General features: G+C 36.8%; 1 protein-coding gene across 7 annotated transcripts in view; it reads right to left on the bottom strand.

Annotated features, from left to right (window-relative positions):
• Positions 1-21,355, bottom strand: part of slc12a9 (solute carrier family 12 member 9) — a 253,109-nt gene that overhangs the window by 58,483 nt on the left and 173,271 nt on the right. For all 7 annotated transcript variants that reach the window (XR_005632886.1, XM_039747083.1, XM_039747082.1 and 4 more), the window contains one exon: positions 6,296-6,488. Coding sequence is in view for 6 of the 7 variants with exons in the window: in XM_039747083.1 (XP_039603017.1) it covers positions 6,296-6,488 (193 nt within the window). In the remaining variant the exon portion in view is untranslated. The remainder of the gene's footprint in view (positions 1-6,295; positions 6,489-21,355) is intronic.

Raw genomic sequence — 21,355 nt, 5'->3', positions numbered from 1 at the left:
AAATGTTGTAATCTCTATCAATTGACTTTTCAAAAGCTGTTGATTTAGTTTAGGCCTTAACTCAGAATTTGAATGATTATATTTGACAACTTTTGGAGTGAAGCATTGAAAATGGCTGAACAATTTTAGATCATAACAGAGCCTGCTGCAAAAAGACAAAAAAAGACTAAACTCTCAAATTAGTGGAAACTATACTACACTCACTACTGTAGGTCAGAAATTGCCATACTGTATTTCCTACTAGACAAAGACAGCTTTCGTGTAGCCATTTTTGTCCCTGTCTTAGATCAGATGATCACTGAGGTTAGTAGACAATTCTATAACAAAACCTGTGACATAATGAATGACATTCAAAGCCCCAAAAATTATTCATTTCTCAAAGGGGACACTCTGTTTTTGTATACTAGAAAATATGGATCAGATACTGAGGACTTGGGACATGAACTACATCAGTTCAGATGAATTTCAAAAAGGAAAACTCAGAATGGCATGCAGAGACCCTTTAGTATTGTACAGCCGACATCATTTTTTGAACTATACAAAGACATTTTTTTTTGTTTTTCCAGCTCTGCAAAATAGCAGTGTTGACACCAGTCAGTACTGCTTCTTGTGAACTGACACAAAAACAGGTGAAAACCTATCTTAGGTCTACTATGGCAGATGAGTGATCAAGCAATTTAGGTATACTGAATATTTAGTTAAGGCTAGCAAGACTATTGAATCTAGATCAGTTTGTTGATCTTTTTTTAAGAAACCACAAACATTGTAGAACATAATTGAGCAAATAAAATAAAAATGTAATGAATAAAACTAAACACATGCAGATCATATATGCTTTGTTAAGTAGAGGGGGAAATCATTCAATGTAAATATGTTGACACACTATTGCTAGATTAAACACCATAACAGGTCTACAGACTATAAACCTAAAAATGTCACAGGTTTCTGAAATAAATATTGCATTAACAAAATATTCACAATTGTCTAACATGGCCATCTTAATAGCATCAGAGGCTGTCTGGCAAAGCAGTGCACTGGGGCCTCTGTTTTGACACCGAAACAGGAACATACATATACATCAGAAACATCATGGGCCCCCGGTCTGTGCCCATATGTTAACACATGCTTATATTACATGTGATTAATAAAAACAGAACAGTAAAGTCAAATGCATTTGGCCCCTTTAATAGAACAACTGGCCCCCCCATCTGGCGCCCTCAGGTGAAATGGTCTAGAAGGACCACTGCATCAAGAAACCTCCGTTCATTCGAATCACAACACCACATGAACTTTCATAGGGGACTGCTTTTTGATCGAATGTAATGTTGCACCATGCTGTACATAATTTCACGTAACAGTTCACTTGAATGTCACTGAATCATGGCATTGAAACTTTTGCGATGGACTGCTCTTTGCATGTACAGTGCATCCGGAAAGTATTCACAGCGCATCACTTTTTCCACATTTTGTTATGTTACAGCCTTATTCTAGAATAGATTAAATTAATTTTTTTCCATCTCTGCAGTAATCTACCAATCAGGCCTGTATGGTAGAGTGGCCAGACGGAAGCCACTCCTTAGTAAAAGATACATGGCAGCCCGCCTGGAGTTTGCCAAAAGGCACCTGAAGGACTCACAGACCATGAGAAACAAAATTCTCTGGTCTGATGAGACAAAGATTGAACTCTCTGGTGTGAATGCCAGGCATCACGTTTGGAAGAAACCAGGTACTGCTCATCACCAGGCCAATACCAAGCCTATAGTGAAGCATGGTGGTGACAGCATCATGCTGTGGGGATGTTTTTCAATGGCAGGAACTGGGAGACTAGTCAGGATAAAGGGAAAGATGACTGTAGCAATGTACAGAGACATACTGGATGAAAACCTGCTCCAGAGCGCTCTTGACCTCAGACTGGGGCGACGATTCATCTTTCAGCAGGACAATGACCCTAAGCACACAGCCAAGATATCAAAGGAGTGGCTTCAGGACAACTCTGTGAATGTCCTTGAGTGGCCCAGCCAGAGCCCAAACTTGAATCCGATTGAACATCTCTGGAGAGATCTTAAAATGGCTGTGCACCGACGCTTCCCATCCAACCTGATGGAGCTTGAGAGGTGCTGCAAAGAGGAATGGGCGAAACTGGCCAAGGATAGGTGTGCCAAGCTTGTGGCATCATATTCAAAAAGACTTGAGGCTGTAATTGCTGCCAAAAGTGCATCGACAAAGTATTGAGCAAAGGCTGTGAATACTTATGTACATGTGATTTCTCAGTTTTTTTATTTTTAATAAATTTGCAAAAACTTCAAGTAAACTTTTTTCACAATGTCATTATGGGGTGCTGTGTGTAGAATTCTGAGGAAAAAAATAAATTTAATCCATTTTGGAATAAGGCTGTAACATAACAAAATGTGGAAAAAGTGATGCGCTGTGAATACTTTCCGGATGCACTGTAGCTGTACTGTGCCATGCTGCTTGCAGTCTGACATGGGGAATCCCCTTTGATTGAATGCCACTGAATCATGCTATTACAACTTTCCTGTGGTACCACTCTTTGATCAGGTGTACTATTATTGCATTGAGCCACCACTGTTTGCAGTTTCTCATGTGGACACCCTTCTTTTATCCAATTGATCAAATGTTACTGTTTCACTTCACTATTTTGAATATGTCACTTTTTGACTTGCATACCTAAAATGTGCTGTTTTGGTTGATTGGACACACAATACTGGAGGATGTGTGGTATGTGTGACTAGCCTTGGAACTATGTCCTGCCTTGTGCATTGGGCTTCAAAGAAAGACATTGCCTCCATCTTGCAACCCAGATCTGAAAAAAGCTGGTATGAAAATATATGTATGTACTTCTTTATTTTAGATGTTGTCATGTGTATGTGCATTGGGGACAGATGAAGGGCTCTAGTGACTGTAATTCCACTGCTACACCAGGGGTTGGCTCTGTGTCTTAACACCTTTTTCTCTTTCTCCCTCTGTAGACGGGATGATTGGCTAGAACATCTGATATCACTTCTAGTGTCCATCTACCTGGACCCGCCTCTTTCAGCTGGAAGGACTGAAAGCCACAAACTCCGCCATCCTCCCCACTCTTGTTTTGAACTTGCATCTGTAGATACGACTCTGTAATAATTGCATGTTTTTCCAATTATATGGGGTGGCCATCTTGGCACCCCAACTCTTTATCATTGTCCTGTCTTTCTTTTATAATGTGAAATGCAAGAAAAAAGCAACAACAATAAATAAATAAATTAATAAATAAAACTGATCACTTAACCCATGCAGAGCAACTACAACTGAAGGCAGGAGAAGATATGTGAATTGCAGCACAAAAACTCCTATCTATTTTACAAAATGTAATGTTTCTTTGTGTCTAGTGGGTTGTTTCAAGGACTGCCATGAAAAATAATTTTAAAAGTAAAGGTTTGAATGAGTACACAATTATACGTACATAGTTACAAAATTGTTTACTTGTTGTTTCAGATATATACTGTAGTGTGTGTGTATATGTGTATATACAGTTAGGTCCATAAATATTTGGACAGAGACTTTTTTCTAATTTTGGTTCTGTTCATTACCACAATGAATTTTAAATGAAACAACTCAGATGCAGTTGAAGTGCAGACTTTTAGCTTTAATTCAATGGATTGAACAAAAAGATTGTATAAAAATGTGAGGCAACTAAAGCATTTTTTTTAACACAATCCCTTTATTTCAGGGGCTCAAAAGTAATTGGACAAATTAAATAACTGGAAATAAAATGTTCATTTCTAATATTTGGTTGAAAACCCTTTGCTGGCAATGACAGCCTGAAGTCTTGAACTCATGGACATTACCAGATGCTGGGTTTCCTCCTTTTTAATGCTCTACAAGGCCTTTACTGCACCGGCTTTCAGTTGCTGTTTGTTTGTGGGCCTTTCTGTCCGAAGTTTAGTCTTCAACAAGTGAAATGCATGCTCAATTGGGTTAAGATCAGTTGACTGACATGACCATTCAAGAATTTTCCACTTTTTTGCTTTAATAAACTCCTGGGTTGCTTTGGCTGTATGCTTTGGGTCATTGTCCATTTGTATCATGAAACGCCGCCCAATTAATTTAAATGCATTTAGCTGGATTTGAGCAGACAGTATGTCTCTGAACACCTCAGAATTCATTCGGCTGCTTCTTCCTGTGTCACATCATCAATAAACCGGCAGCCATGCACGCCCAAGCCATCACACTGCCTCCACAGTGTTTTACAGATGATGTGGTATGCTTTGGATAATGAGCTGTTCCACGCCTTCTCCATACTTTTTTCTTGCCATCATTCTGGTAGAGGTTGATCTTGGTCTCATCTGTCCAAAGAATGTTTTTCCAGAACTGTGCTGGCTTTTTTAGATGTTCTTTAGCAAAGTCTAATCTAGCCTTTCTATTCTTGAGGTTTATGAGTGGCTTGCACCTTGCAGTGCACCCTCTGTATTTACTTTCATGCAGTCTTCTCTTTATGGTAGACTTGGATATCGATACGCGTACCCCCTGGAGACTGTTGTTCACTTGGTTGGCTGTTGTGAAGGGGTTTCTCTTCACCATGGAAATGATTCTGCGATCATCCACCACTGTTGTCTTTTGTGGACGTCCAGGTCTTCTTGCGTTGCTGAGTTCACCAGTGCTTGCTTTCTTTCTCAGGATGTACCAAACTGTAGATTTTGCCACTCGTAATATTGGAGCAATTTCTCGTGATGCGTTTTTTCTGTTTTCGCAGCTTAAGGATGGCTTCTTTCACCTGCATGGAGAGCTCCTTTGACCGCATGTTGTGTGTTCACAGCAAAATCTTCCACATGCAAGCACCACACCTCAAATCAACTCCAGGCCTTTAATGGCATGGGATTGTGTTGAAAAAATGCTTTAGTTGCCTCAAATTTTTATGCAATCTTTTTGTTCAACCCACTGAATTAAAGCTGAAACTCTGCACTTCAACTGCATCTGAGTTGTTTCATTTAAAATTCATTGTGGTAATGTACAGAACCAAAATTAGAAAAAAAGCTGTCTCTGTCCAAATATTTATGGACCTAGCTGTATAAATTATTCTTACAAAAAAATATATTACTGCAACTGCAATACTTGCATTCAGAGATTAAGTGCTAGAGACTAAATGCTTCCAAAAATGTGGACACTTTCTTCTAAACAGTTTAACTTTGCTATGCTATGATAAATGAGCTGACAGATTGGGGTACAAAAGAAAACTAATCCCAGGAATGTGTATTATAAAATTTCTTTGTTATGTAATGTAAAATTCAGTTTTTATAATGACTAAAATGACTACTGTTTTGGGTTTTATTTAGTTGGTGTATAACACTTTTACTCCTTTTTTTATGCTGGTAGCGTTGTACATACAGCTATTACAATCACCATAAATTAAATTAAAACTTTCTCTTTTGTCCAGGTAGCAGGATGCATACAACAGGCAGCGTCAGTTACTGTTGTTAGGCAAACCCAACCTCCCTCGGCTACACTAGAACACTCATTTCCAAAAAATGACAAAAGCACAACAAAGAAATTATAATTGAAAGTCTAAATTTTAGATGCAACACCACAGACAATACTAGAATGTCAAAGACTTCTATCACAAAATTATGAATAAAAACCTTCTTTTAAAAATTTGGAATGCTGTACTCACTACTCTTCTGCCATTAGTACAGTGGATCGAGAGTTCATCACGAACACGGGGACACAGTTGGAAACTTGTTAAGGGTAAATTTTGCACAAATATTAGGAAGTTTTTCTTTACTCAAAGAACAATAGACACTTGGAATAAGCTACCAAGTAGTGTGGTAGACAGTAAGACTTCAGGGACTTTCAAAACTCAATGGTTTTTGGAAGAAATAAATGGATAGGATTGGCGAGCTTTGTTGGGCTGAATTGCATGCTCTCATCTAGAGTGTTCTAATATTCTAATTTGCAATTCCTATATTACATAAGCAGAATAATAGCAATTTATTTTTGGGTAAGTAATTTAAGCGCAATGCCAAAACAACTTATGGCATAAACTAATTCAAAGTATAAATTTTGTTTCAAAAATGAAAATACATGTGGTTTAAATGTTGCTATATATTGCAATATATAGTAAAATTATTGTACAAGCTAAGGCACATACTAACATAAATTTTTCTAATGTTGTTTAGAGAGAAGAATTTTCCATATAGCACTTACTGCAGCCAAATTATTTACCCCTAACAGATGGATGGCAGAGTAAGTATAATTTCATCCTGACTGCAATGCTTAAGACTGATCTGTGCACAGAACTGACCTGGTGGAAGATGAGAGCTTGACTGATGTATCCCCAGCTGCTGGTAGGTGCTCGGTAGTGTATAACTACCAGGAGAATAAGCATGACCACAATGCTGATAGACGAGTAGACTGCATTGATCAGAAACATCATGACAAAGCAGCTGATGATACCCAGCAGACAAGTATGCCAACTAAAGAGCTGGAAGGTAGGTCTGCAAAGAAGTAAAGTGGTCAGAGGTCCAGTAAATTTGTCTGACATAAACATCAAAATCAAAACAAATAAAAGCTGGCTATTGAACATTAGAGAAACAGTACGAAAGAAGGAAAACAGAGAAATTCATTAAGAGTTTGACAGCGAAAGTAAATAAATAAAACACATACAAGCAATTCATTAAGACAACCTCCTGCAAAGAAGCACATGTTTAACATATGGAAAAAACGTCTGAAACAATTTTGAAAATAATTTTGTTTCCAAATTGTTTTGGGGTTCAGGGTATAAAGTTTTTTGGGCTGGGAATTTAAGGGTGAACAGAATTACATATACTAGGTCACCACATTAATGGTATCTGCCATTTTGTGTGCATTTTTCCACTATATTTTGCTCAAGCCACACAAGAAGAATTTAAATATAGGACACTTGCATGGGAAGTTTTAATATCAAAGCATCCGGTTTTCCTGAATTGTACTAAGTAATTAAAAAACAGTAACATCTGTTGTACCAAGGACTAAATTGGTGGAAGGGAAGACACGCAGATGCCTGAAGAAGTATTTATTACTTTATAATCTGCGAACTGTAGGAGATGCCATTGGACTTGAAATTGACAAACCAGTTTATAGTGTGGGAAAGGAAATCATTAAAAACTTTATTGTTTGGGAAATGGACATACTGAAACAGATTAAAGAGTTTGAGCAAATTCATCCAGCATATTGGCAGCCAGCCAAGCAGGTGAATGTAACAATCATGTGTTGTGAAACTCCAGTAGAATTTTAATATAAATATGAGGCACTAAACGAGAAGGGAGCGACATTAGATGAGAGCAAGAGTGACAACAGAAATGCGATGTTGGAAGAGGAAACCAAGAAATTTGTGACCAAGTTTCATGTAATCGTCAGCTCAAGCATTTCATGAACATCAATTGTTTAATTAAAAACTCGTCCTGGGACATTCATCTTTGACATCTTTTAACTTTTCGTAAGCTTTTTGTAAAGTGTATATATATCCAGACTTTGCTATCCACATTTTCATTTATGTTTTTCTCTACTGATATTATTGTTCTTTAATAAATACAACGTCTTTAACTTTCTATACTTTGTCTTCATAGCTAGAATAATTGAAGTAATAAAAGTGGATATTAAGAGCTCTTGGAGTAGTTAGAGGTTTGCCATATGCTCCGACCTGCAAGGTTTATTAAGGCTGAGGATGAGAGCTCCATCCAATAGTAGTGAATGGGGGTGGGGAATGGGGGGGGATCTGGGGAGGAGTAATGCATTTGTGATTGATAAATGGCATATAACCAAGGATGTTGAGTCTTTGTGTGTTTGAATATATTCCTTAAGACGAAAGTAATATTTAGGTCTGTGATGTATTTAAAACATTGTATGTTGTTTGATGACGATAATAAGTAAATCACTTGAAGTACTAGGGAAAGTGAACTGTGAATGGGTTATTCATATAGTACTTCTGTGTGTACGTATATATCTATATATGTTTGAGTTATTGTTAAGGTGTGACAGTAGACCAGCCCGGTAATGAACCTGATGCGTAAATGTATCCCTGAAGAAAATAGGGAGAAGGTAAGTAAAGGGAAATATAATAATACATATGCCATTAAGGATATAGTCACATTAGGTTAGGGAAAAGAACATGTTTTCCTTCACTGTCAGAAGGACAATCTTAAGTTAGCATTTGGTACTAATAAACATTATAAAGACGTCAAAAATATTTTATTTTAGTAACTTTTCATATCAAATAAAAAATCCTGATAGCATGTGTAGTAGTCAGTGAAGACACAAGAAGTATGACATATTAAAGTTAACACAAAGTCTATCAATACACTTTCTACGCTATGTATTTAAATTCAGAGTGACTGAAAGCTATCGCCAATCTTGGCTGTATGACGTGCAAAGCAGGAACTAACCAAATGCAGTGCACACTTATTTGCATTGCATCAATTAAGATTTCACAAATAACCTAATGCTCTCAAGGACACGCTCACACAATCACCCACTCATTCACATCACACACAACATAAGGCAGTTGAAACATGTCAAATTCCAGTCAATACAAAAAAAAAAAAAAGAAAAACACTTAATACATTCTGGTGTGAATCCTATGTCAAATTAGATGACTTTTTCAGTGATGTTCAGTCGTAGTCTTCATTTACATAATCTTAGCCAGTCAGAGGCAATTGGTGGCATGCTCCTGTGAAGCCGAATGTCAACTGTGACATGTCTAATGACTCAGACCAACAATTTTGCAAGTAGCTAGGATAGAATTAAACAGGTTTGATTTTCATGTTAGTTGGAGGGACGGGCTGTGTACGCAGGAGAGATGACAAGCAATGAACCAATGAATATTATCTGGAAGTACAATGCAAAGAATGTAGTGATGTGTGTTTTGAACCTGAAAAGCAGAAGAGAAGCTTGCCTGTCTTATGTCTTGTATTTTACATACCATAACAGAATGGAAAAAATAATTAAAGGGCAAAGATTGCTGCAGAACTCACTACAGCTGTTAACCTTTTGTAAAGCGCTGCTCTGTCAGGCAACACACTACTGGCTGCTAGAAAAAGGGGTGAACATGATTGCACTGGAAGATCGGCACTCAGTCGGTAAATGTGATACAGGCTGCAATTTTCAGTTACACCACTGGATGTGGTGCAGCGACGAGATCAGCAACTACCTATCTTTATACATCGATAAAACAGAGATGTTAATTGTTGGTGGGAATGACGCTGACCACAACAATATTTTGTCATCATTTAGCTCAGTTGGAATCACCATTAATTTTACTGAATCAGCCCACAATCTGGGAGTTATCTGTGACTCTAGCATGTCATTTAAAGTGCACATTACAAAGTTGTCGAAATCATGTTTCTTCCATCTTAAAAATGTGGGGAAATGAAGGCATTTTCTAAATAAGCAGGATTCTGAGAAATTAATTCACGCATTTATTTCTAGTAGGATTGACTACTGCAATGATGTGTTCAGTGGATATTCAAACTGTTCTTTATACAGCCTCCAGTTAGTCCAAAATACTGCTGCAAGAATTATTACAAGAATAAGAAAATACGAACACATCACTCCAGTTCTTAAATCCTTACACTGGCTCCAAGTTAAGTTTAGAGCAGATTTCAAAATCCTCATTTTAACATACAGTATAAAGCCTTAAATGGCCAAGGTCCAGCTTACTTGTCTGAATTTATCATGATTTACACACCAGAGCGCACATGAATATCTGAAGATGCCGGTCTGCTTATGATTCCAAGAATTAATAAAATAACAGTGGGAGGTTGAGCTTTTAGTCACAGGGCCTCTAAACTGTGGAATGGTCTGCCTGCTACTATAAGAGATGCCCCTTCAGTCTCAGCTTTCAAATCCCAGCTGAAGACTCACTACTTCAGTTTAGCATACCCTGACTACAGCTGCTGATTAACTATACAGACTGCATCTCTGTTGTTAGTCACTGGCACTAAAACATAAGTAACATGATAGTTATAATTTGTTACTAACCCTCAACTATTCTGTTTCTCTTGTCAGCACTCAAATGTGGCAATTGGTGCCACGGCCCACCTGCCAAGTTTTTTTGCCTGCCTAAGGTAAAGTCATCCCTGATGGAGGATTGCAGAAATCGTGGGGTAGAGGGGTCCTTTCATCGGATTGGCTGGCCCAGCGCTAACTCAACTGTGGAATGGCCAAATGGGGGCGACAGCTTGATGGCTGAAGTATTCAGGACTATAAACAAATCCAAATCAGATTATGGGATATCATCTACTGTTAAATTCTGCTCCATACTTATAAATTTTTTATTTTTTATACTGTATTTAGGATTTGTTCTGTTCTGTGTATTGAATTCTTTTTGACACCCACTGCATGCCCAACCTACCTGGAAAGGGGTCTCTTTTTGAACTGCCTTTCCCAAGGTTTCTTCCATTTTTTTCCCTACAAGGGTTTTTTGGGAGGTTTTCCTTGTCTTCTTAGAGAGTCAAGGCTGGGGGGCTGTCAAGAGGCAGGGCCTGTTAAAGCCCACTGCAGCACGTCTTGTGTGATTTTGGGCCATACAAAAATAAATTGTATTGTAACTATGATCGGCAAATCTGACATGCCCTGGTACAAAAAGTCATGTAATATGACATCAGCTTTAGCAATACAAATGAGCAAGCTCAATCATTTACACTCATATTTTTCTGTTGAAAAATCCATAGTGGTTGTACCCAACTACATAAGTTTCACTGATAAGCCAGAAAGTAAAAAAAATGTAAGAAAAAATGTATCTGCCAAAGTTTTTAACAGGAAACTTGATACACTGAATATCCATCTCAATGAAGAATGAACCAAAACATATCTCCTTATAATGCATTCAATCCAAAGAGCTGACATGACCAGTCTGATCTGAAATGAAACACCCACTATCACAAAAGAATACAGTTTAAGGTGCCACTATCTTCTCAAGCATGGAACTTGCAGATCTGAATGTGGAACTTTTGAGCTGTTTGTGTCCCTTGCTTTTGAAGGGACACGCTCCTACTCCCTCCGCTTCTAGGTGCTGAATTTATAATTGAAGTGGCAAACATAGAGTGATTAATGATCACATTGTGAATTATAAGGCCAAGACTCTGAAATCAAAGCAGCAAATGTAGAGACAATTATTTTATTTCATATGAATTCTCTCTTACATCTTGCATGCCTTTTAAACATATATTCGGCGCCTACCCCTTTCACACTTTCTGCTCATGCCTGAATTTATAGATAATATAAATGTCAATTTATAAATTGATATACATGATTTAATATAACTGACAAACATGTATTGGAGGATGGTTTGGGGCCTTGATGCGGCCCACTGCCTGCTACTTTATGATCCCCATGAAAGAGCAATCATGAATCAGGAGCACCTTTTTAAATATTGGATATAGTTACATCATGCCAGTGTCATACATCAAAGGTGGGCAAACTGTGGCCTGTGGGGTATATATGGCTCAAATCACAGGTGTGGGCAGCCCATAGACTACTCATAGAAATACCCAATTTTCCAGCTGTTGTGAGTTGGTCTTGACAAAATGATGTCAGAGTTGGCTGATGTAAGGGTAGTAAGTTGCCATGCAGTGTCATCCAAAAATAATGAAATAAACCAAAGATTTTACCATTGAAATAGTGAGAGTCTTTACCAAGGCATACAGATGTTAATTGTGCATGCTTGCTTTGACCTTGTCTTCCATGCACAATTTTAAAAATAAAAATTTGCAACTGGTGACTTTACCAGCAGCACCCCCACAGAGGGAACTTCAGGTGTGACTCCGGATCTGTGCACAAGAGCACCATTTACACCTATGAAAGACTGAGAAAGATTTTCTGGTAGCTGAGTAACCAAAGCGGACAATTCCTGCAAATAAGCCTATGTCTTTGGTAAAACAAGGTGTAAGACGCACATTGTAGCAGTGGTACTCAAATAATTCCTTTCCAGCAATGTGTGTGTCAGAAGAAGATAGTTATGGCTTTCAGGTGAACTCATTTCAGTTTTAATTTATGTTCTTTTCCATTCTTCAAACTTTACAACAAGTCAATAACACAGACTAGGCAAAACTCAGTCATTTTCTCAGTTTTGAGAAACAGTGCTTAGTCAGAAGTGTGCATTTTGCCATACATGATGCTCAGGCTGCCATTTTTCATGAGGAACTTGAAACTTGCTTTCAGGGTTATAGGCACAATGAGACAGATCTTGCAATTGTATCTCTTTTTGCTGTTAATGTGGATAATGTACTAGATGTGTTATAACTGGATAGTGAACTTAAAAATAAGCTTAAAAATGTTTCTTGCCTTGATTGCACAGATTGTAACTGAGTCAAGATTGGTTTCCAAATCTTAGCAAGCATGCTGTGGACATGACATTATTTGGTAGCACATACAATAAGCAGGTCTTCTTCACAAATTCAAATTTGTGAAAGGTGTACCAATAAACAGAAATCTTTGCAATTAATTAACTATTACAATGTCAGGCATCTCAGTTGATATTGACAGTTTGTGCAGAAGCAAGCAGTTTAACGCTCATGACCAGAAGAAAATCAGGATGAAATTGTTTAAAATTAAAATTACCATCTTATTAGAGTTTAATAAAATAGTTTAATAGCTTTAATAAAACATCTTATAATTAAACCACTTTTTGGAGGTTGCATTTTTAATGTTAATGTTTGTCCTTAACACATGTGCTAGATTATTTGTATTAATAGGTACACCTAGACTTTGTGACCCATTGTATGCGATATTATTGAGAATTTACGCATTTGTCAAAAACGTATGCCCATCCCATCATAGTTCATCATTATTCCCGTGCTTTATTATTCTTTACAAAACACATCCACTCTGTCAGATAGTAATCAGACATAAAAACTATCATGTTAATAAGAAAAAAAACTGACTGACATGTTTGCATGACATGTTGCATCAAAAGTGGATGGGGGCGGAGGTCAAATGCAGGATTTATACAAAATAGTCAAATTCACAATTGATAGTCCACCCACAAATGATATTTTTTTTAGGTTAGTTACTGCATATAGTTTGTAGTAGTGGTCTAGTAAAAATTCCTGTTTTTATTCAGAACAAGAGAAGGCAGTTCATGATGTTTTGCAATACAATGGTTACCAGTTTTGTTCAAGATCAAAGAATTTGAAAAACACATGAAAGACGTCATTCCCATAATACTGTGCATTTGAATTGAACACTGGACTGCTGCTAATCAATGAAAGAGAAGAAGCTGTGGATCTTTGGCACTGAACAGAACTGGTTACTATTATTCTCCATTACGTAACAGACTGTTTTCTCTTGTTTCTGAGTAAATACTTGAGATTTAAAAAATTTCTGGGCCATCACTACAAATTACATGGAGTAAGTAACAAATATAAAAAAATATATTATTTTTGAGTGGAGTATACCTTTAAATGCTCATACATTTCTACACTTGTGTCACACCTTTGGGTTAAAAATGTCTCTATTAAAAATACTGCAGCTAAAACTCTCACAAATTGATAAAATGTTTTGTTTCCTTTTTATTAGCACAACGTGAGCTACCACAGCTATGCTGATGACACACAGCTGTACTTATCAATAGCACCTGATGACCCCGATTCTATTGATTCACTAACACAATGTCTGACTAGTATCTCAGAATGGATGAATAGTAATTTTCTCAAGTTAAATAAAGAGAAAACTGAAATTTTAGTGATCAGCAATAATTGATACAATGAGGCTATTAGAAATAAACTGGATACATTAGGATTAAAAGTCAAGACGGAGGTAAAAAGCTTAGGGGTGATTGTTGACTGTAATCTGAATTTTAAATCACATATTAATCAGATCATTAGGACAGCATTTTTTCACTTAAGAAACATAAGTAAAGTTAGACCTCTTTTATCACTGAAAGATGCTGAGAAATTAGTTCACGCGTTTGTTTTCAGTCGACTAGATTACTGTAACGCACTCCTCTCAGGACTACCCAAAAAAGATATAAATCGTTTACAACTAGTGCAGAATGCAGCTGCTAGAATCCTAACTAGGAAAAGAAAATCAGAACACATCACACCAGTCTTAGCGTCACTACACTGGTTACCTGTGTCATTCAGAATTGACTTTAAAATTCTGCTTATGGTTTATAAAGCCTTAAATAATCTCGCCCCCATCTTATATATCGGAATGTCTGACACCTTATATTCCAAATCGTAACCTCAGATCCTCAAATGAGTGTCTCCTTAGAATTCCAAGAACAAAACTTAAAAGAAGTGGTGAGGCGGCCTTCTGCTGTTATGCACCTAAAATCTGGAATAGCCTGCCAATAGGAATTCGCCAGGCTGATACAGTAGAGCACTTTAAAACACTGCTGAAAACACATTACTTTAACATGGCCTTTTTATAACTTCATTTTAATCGTAATTTAACTTAATCCTGATACTCTGTACGTTCAATTCATCATAACAACTATTCATGGTGGCTCTAAAATCGGTACTGACCCCTACTCTCTTTTCTGTTTCTTTTTCCGGTTTCTTTGTGGTGGTGGCCTGCGCCACCTCCACCTACTCAAAGCTTCATGATGCTCCAACGATGATGGACGGATTAAAAGGAAGAAGTCTACGTGACCATCATCATCATCAAGCCCTTCCGTGAGAACCCTAAATCCAAAGAGGACTGTTTCATTTATGTTAGGTAGAATGCCCAGAGGGGACTGGGCGGTATCATCGTCTGGAATCCCTACAGATTTTATTTTTCTCCAGCCGTCTGGAGTTTTTGTTTTTTCTGTCCCCTGGCCATTGAACCTTACTCTTATTCGATGTTAATGTTGATTTATTTTTTATAATTATGTCTTTCATTTTTCTATTCTTTAATATGTAAAGCACTTTGAGCTACTGTTTGTATGAAAATGTGCTATATAAATAAATGTTGTTGTTGTTGTTGTTGTTATTTCATATTAGTATACTGGAATAAAAATTGATTTGTAAAGTCCATCCATCCATTATTCAACCTGTTACATCCTAACTACAGGGTCACGGGGGTCTGCTGGAGCCAATCCCAGCCAACACAGGATGCAAGGCAGGAAACAAACCCCAAGCAGGGCGCCAGCCCACCGCAGAATTTGTAAAGTCCATTCATAATATTTGCAAGTACAGATATAAAGATCCATGCCCATGAGGCATCCCCAGTACTTCAACCCTAAAACTGTCCAGGTTATGAAGACATACCCTAACATTATTAGCAGGTTTGTGCACATCTTCTAACCTATAGCTATGGCAACAGTATCAGGTTCATGAAATAATTAAAACTGCACATGACCTGACCCTAAGTTCTAACAAAACCAGATAAATCTTGCAGGCTTTGTTAAAATTATGCTAAACTTATCTTCTAAAGAATAAATTATCAACCTTCAGACAAGGTGAACCTAATTAAAGGGAGCGAAGTGGTGTACAGTAGTTCTCAGTCAATAAAGCACAACTTAGTAGTCAAGTGCTAAGGAAGCCAGCAATACAGGAAATCCTCAAGTGGCTTCTCTTCAAAATTCTTTTAAGATTACACTACAATTCTTATTTTATAAATACTTTCAGTTCCAATACCCTAAATAATTATTATACCTGTGTAACTACTGCAGGGCACACTGTTTAACAGAAGATGTTAAAAGAAGCTTGGCATCCTGGCATTTCATTCCCAGGTCATAGCAAATGAGGTCAGAAGGCTTTATGAAAAAGACTTACTATATACAGTATATACAACTTTCTACCATTCTCTCAACATATCTTAACTCTGCATCACTGACTTTCCCATACTGTTTTTGTGACAGCTTATTATTCTGAGTTAAGCATAACAGAAAAGGTGAGGTGGCCGTTTGCTGTTATGCATGAAACATGTGGAATGCTTTAATAGAGATAGTCTAATACTGTGGACCATTTTAAAAACCTCCTAAAAACTGACTTTTTTAGATTCTAATAAATTTGCAGTAAATAATATTGCAGTATTACATACTTTAAAGATTTGCAATCATTACTAACCCCTTTAATTGGGTGGCATTTTGCACCAGTGCTCTTTAATCAAAATACCCTGTGGCATCCTGCAATGTTAAAAGGACTGTGGACACTCCAATCTTCTAGGATAGTGAATCATAACAATAAGGAACTACTTTAGCACATTTATGATACAATGCCCACTGCAAGCTCGACTGTCTTTTGGCTTTGGAACTCCTGCGCTTTACCAGCTAGAGTTTGTTTTCCTGTCTACCCTGGCCATTTGACCATAGCAAAAGAATTACTGTTATAATCATTACAGACTTCAAAAAATAATTTAGCAATTTAATCCAAATTTAAGGATTTTTCTATTATTTGTTAATTTCTATGATGTAAGACAGTGTTTATTATTTTCTGCATTTCATTTTATTATTTATGCTTTGTAATTATAATTTTGAGCTACATAACTTGTATGAAAATGTGCCATAAAAATAAGTTGTTGAAAAGTTAAGTGTTAAGCAAAAGGTTTCACTAAAGGAATACAATTCATGGGGGTCATTTCTTTAAAGTGAACACTAACCAGGGTATGTAGATAGCGAGGAAACAACAAATTTCACTTGCATCATCTACAATTATTTCACACCTTGGCAAACAGTAAGAGTTTAGTGGTTGTTTTAGTATTCAGAATGTTGCATTTTAGCTCCACAACTGACTCTTTGCAGTCAAAGATTATACTGGATATTCCTTCATTCTAGCTTGACATCTTTAATATTCTAAGTTAGGCTCATGGTTGGAGAGGTCTTCACATGAGAAACTGACTTACACAAAAGATCATTACGCCTTTACTTCACAAACCAGTATTGCAAATGTATAGGGAGCTACTCGAAAACCAGCATATTATAAGTAGCATTCAGCCTTTAAGGATTTACTTTATTTCTTAAAACACTCAAAGCCTTTAATAGTATAAGCATGAACAGGTCACATAATATGCTACCCCTCAAATTAATGAAAAATCAACCCTGCTTTTCCTGTTGCCACTGTGACTATCAACAGGAAAAACAGTCTAAGATGATGATGATGATGATGATGAGGGAAACAATTGGCTGTACTTGTGAAATGGTTCAGGAAAGGATTATCTATGACTGGCACAAAAAACGAAACAGTCTTCAGTACTAGGGATGTCCCAATAAGAAAATATTTGCATTTGTTACTAATACCGGTGACATTTCATAGTACTCAATACCCATTCAATATCACAGCAAAAACAGAAATCCCACTGAACAGCTTTTTATTATTCAAGAGAACAATATTGTGCTTTATTTTGTAATAAATAGAATATAAAATACATAAATATTACTTGTAGCAGCAGCTTTAAAATACTTGTTTAGTTAAATGATATTTGATGGGTAAACTAGTACTAGCATTCATAAATACCAAAATACAAAGCAGGGCTTGAATTTTAAGTGTGATTAACATAGGGATTCCTCCAGTGTAACAACAATGCTGTGGAGCTTATAGTCACGGGCGAATTTCAGCATAGGGTTTAAAAATAATAACAACATCAAGGACTACCTGATTTATCTAACCATGGGCACAGTCTAGATTTATTCTTTGACTTTTTCTCTCCAGTAACTGAATAATAATGCTTAAGAAAATACAAAAAATAAAAATTCAAACATTAGTATAACTGTACTGTTGAATTAATGAATTCCAAAATAATTCAAGATATTTTTATTGAAAAAAACTGTTTAAAGCCTGGTTTGTCAGAAAACCACTCTATTAGGCTTGCAAAATTTGCTACTGAAAGATTTATATTTGCATCATTAGGTGGTTTGAAAAGAAAAAAGAAAAAAAAAATTAGTAAAGAATAACAGTTAACATACAAATTAAACTGCTATTAGAAATTGTAATTTTAAATGTCAAATTCTTGGAGCTACTTTTGGTCACGATTTTATTCAACTTGCCTTCTCTTTTTGTCTTTGTCAAATTTAGCAATCAATTTTTTTACCAAATTTTACCAAACTTGAAACTTTGCATGCAAGCTGACCTCTGGTGACAATACAATGTTTCATCAATTTTGGATCTAGTACGCTAATTATATCAAATTTAAATTTCTCATTTCCTTCTATTATGCTTTTAGCAAATTCACATATATATAAAAATTGTGATTTTTAGCATGGTTAGCATGATGGACTTTCAATCAAATCGTCGAAACTTGAAGACTAATGCAAACATTAATTAAGAAAAAATCAGTCTGATAAATTGGTATTGAAGTTATGTCAAAATTACTTTAGTATGACGGTTAAGTAGCAGTGGTCAAGTGTTTAGCGTGTGCGACATTCAATCAAATGGTTGAAGGTTTGAGACCAATGTAATAAACTCATTTTTTTTATTTTACCAATTTTTCATCATTTATATACAGATTTGGCAAAATACTCTTTTCAGTGATTTGACGATATTGGCTTGGTGGATAAAGTGTTGGGCTTTTCTAAAAAAGATTGAAGGTTCAATTCTCCAAAAGATAAAATGCACATTTCCAGTACTTTACATGTGTAAGGTTTAATCGTGGTTAGGATTTTTTGAAATGAGAAATGAAAGTGAATGAATGTTGCGTTTTACTTTACGATTGTAGGTTCAATTCCACTCTGTCATTAATGTCATTTCTGTCAAATCACATTCCCACCGAAGTCAAGGGTTTTGTAACGTGTTGAGGACTCTGTGGCAATAGGGTGGTTAAAAAATACATAAAAATAAAGATATTTAATAATTTTAATAATTTTTCTTGTAGATTTTGTTGGTCATATTTGATTAAAAATAGAATTGAGGGATGACTATAAAATAATTAATTTAATACAATTAAAATGCATAAATTCCTTAAATGTTCCATAAAAAAAAAGCTTACAATTTGAAAATTGAATCATTATCTATACTAATAAAAGGCAAAGCCCTCACTCACTCACTCACTGACTCACTCACTGACTCATCACTAATTCTCCAACTTCCCGTGTGGGTGGAAGGCTGAAATTTGGCAGGTTCATTCCTTACAGCTTCCTTACAAAAGTTGGGCAGGTTTTATATCGAAATTCTACGCGTAATGGTCATAACTGGAAGCAGTTTTTCTCCATTTACTGTAATGGAGATGAGCTTCAACGCCGTGGGGCGGAGTTTCGTGTGACATCATCACGCCTCCCACGTAATCACGCAGTATATAGAAAACCAGGAAGACCTCAAAAAGCGCTTGAAGAAAACATGCATTATATAATTGAGAAGGCAGCTAAACAATAAGAAGCGAAGCGAGTGACATATACAACCATATTCATGAGTTCTGCTACTGAAACAAAGCACGATGTAAACCTACACTTTAAATTAAGTTCATAGACAGGCTGCGCTGGCGCTTGTAATTTAGTGCCTGCCCATATAAGGCCGTCCGTCAGCGGCAATCCAATAGCAAACTGCCACTAAATATTCACGGGTGAAGGACTGTGCTTATGGAGAGGAAGATGAGATGGTCAGGGTGGTGTTTGACACAAACTCAGCGAAACTGCGAGAGAAAGTTTTAAGTGCCAGGACTAAGGTAACATTAAATACAGCCATGGACATAGCACGAGATGGCACCAGAATAGCTGCATGCATGTACACCGAGTGGCTCACGTGAACTGACGCAGTGCACAGATAAAAGCAACAGTTCCAAAGAGCTGAACAAAACCAATTACACAATTGAAAAGGCAGCAAAAATATGAAGCGCCTGATAAGCATATTCATAAATCCAGCTACTGCGGAAACAAAGCACACGGTGGAAAAAGTCAATGTCCCGCTAAAGGAAGACAGTGTAAAAAAACCCGTGCATGCAGTGTGTCAGGTCTCAGATAAAGAAGAAGACGAGCTGTTTATTGATGCAGTAAGAAACGAATCGATGAAAGAAACCTGTCATCTTTACAATTGACAAACACGGAATGTAACTTGAACACAACACATCCTACAAATACGAACCTGATTGAAAGAAATAATGATAATCAAATCCTTGATGACAGCAACACTCAGTAACACTCACAAAACAAATACTGTATATTGACAGTCATGTTACGCTATTTTTAAAATGTTCCCTTTTCTTTTCTAGCTTTTTAACACACTACTTCTCGCTGCGATACGCTGGTATATATATATGTATATATATATCCGATCTACATACTCGAATAATGGATACTTTATTCGCCATCAATGATTGTTTTGGTAAAGCCATACTCAGTGTATTCATTAGATGAACGGTAAAAAGTAAGAGCGAGGGAGGATGCAGGCTGTAGTGCTTGCCAACTCTATCTGAATTGCGATCACATTTCAAAAATATATCTTTTCAAGTTCTATTTAGTCCATATTTGTCAAACTCAAGGGCACGGGCCACATCCGCCCGGCGTAATTATATCCGCCCGCGAGATCATTTTATATACTGTATTATTGTTATTAATGGCCCAGGTATATGAAGCGCTGGTAACACAATAAACTACAGATCCCATAATGCAGCGCTTCAGCTGCCTTGCCGAACACTTACGCGTTAATCAAGTCTAGCTTATGATGCTGCAAGTTATTGCGGCTAGCTCACGCGATGCTGAGAGAAAAGTTGATTCTGAAAATAGAGCCTTTAAAACCGATGGGAGGCTGAGTATATGTTTACTGAACCCTGTGTCTCATTTGTGGAGCTAATGTGGCTGTAATTACAGAATTTAATCTAAGACGGCACTATGAGACAAAACATCAGGGTAACCTGAATGCAATGCAGAAGATACAGAAAGCAGAATAATTAAATAAGAATCTGACACTTCAGCGGACGTTTTACCCGTGCACAATCACAAAGTGATTTCAAGTGAAGCTGCTTTTATGGGAGACACAAATGCACCAGTGCAACTTTCCCCTTTCCCTGTTGCCAAGTAATGTTAAACCAAGTCGTCACTACGGTGTTCCCAAATCGCACTTTGCTGATAAACTGAGCGCACTGAGTTTGCACGGCGCTTTGGTGACTTTGAAGAACAAAAAGTCCGTCTACATGCGGCTCGAACCTTGTGCATGTTTGGTAGCACATATCTGTGTGAGAAGCTCTTCTCAGTGATAAAGACTAACAAAACAGCACACAGGAGTCGCCTCACTGATGAGCACCTGCAATCCATCCTGAGAATCTCCACAACACAGAACCTCACACCAAACATAAACGAACTTGTTGCCAAAAAGATGCCAGGCGTCCAGCTCTAAAATGACATATGAGCAAAGACAACTGAATGATTTGATTTGTTATTGCTGAAAGGAACACATTTTATTTATATTTCCAGGTTTTGTTATGCAGCATGTTCATATTTGAATTTGTGTAATTTTGACAGGATATATTTTTATGG

The sequence above is a fragment of the Polypterus senegalus genome, chromosome 3, assembly GCF_016835505.1.
Source record: "Polypterus senegalus isolate Bchr_013 chromosome 3, ASM1683550v1, whole genome shotgun sequence".
Lineage (NCBI taxonomy): Eukaryota > Metazoa > Chordata > Cladistia > Polypteriformes > Polypteridae > Polypterus > Polypterus senegalus.
The sequence above is the reverse complement of the archived record's forward strand: the minus strand, read 5'-3'. Positions and strand labels throughout refer to the sequence as shown.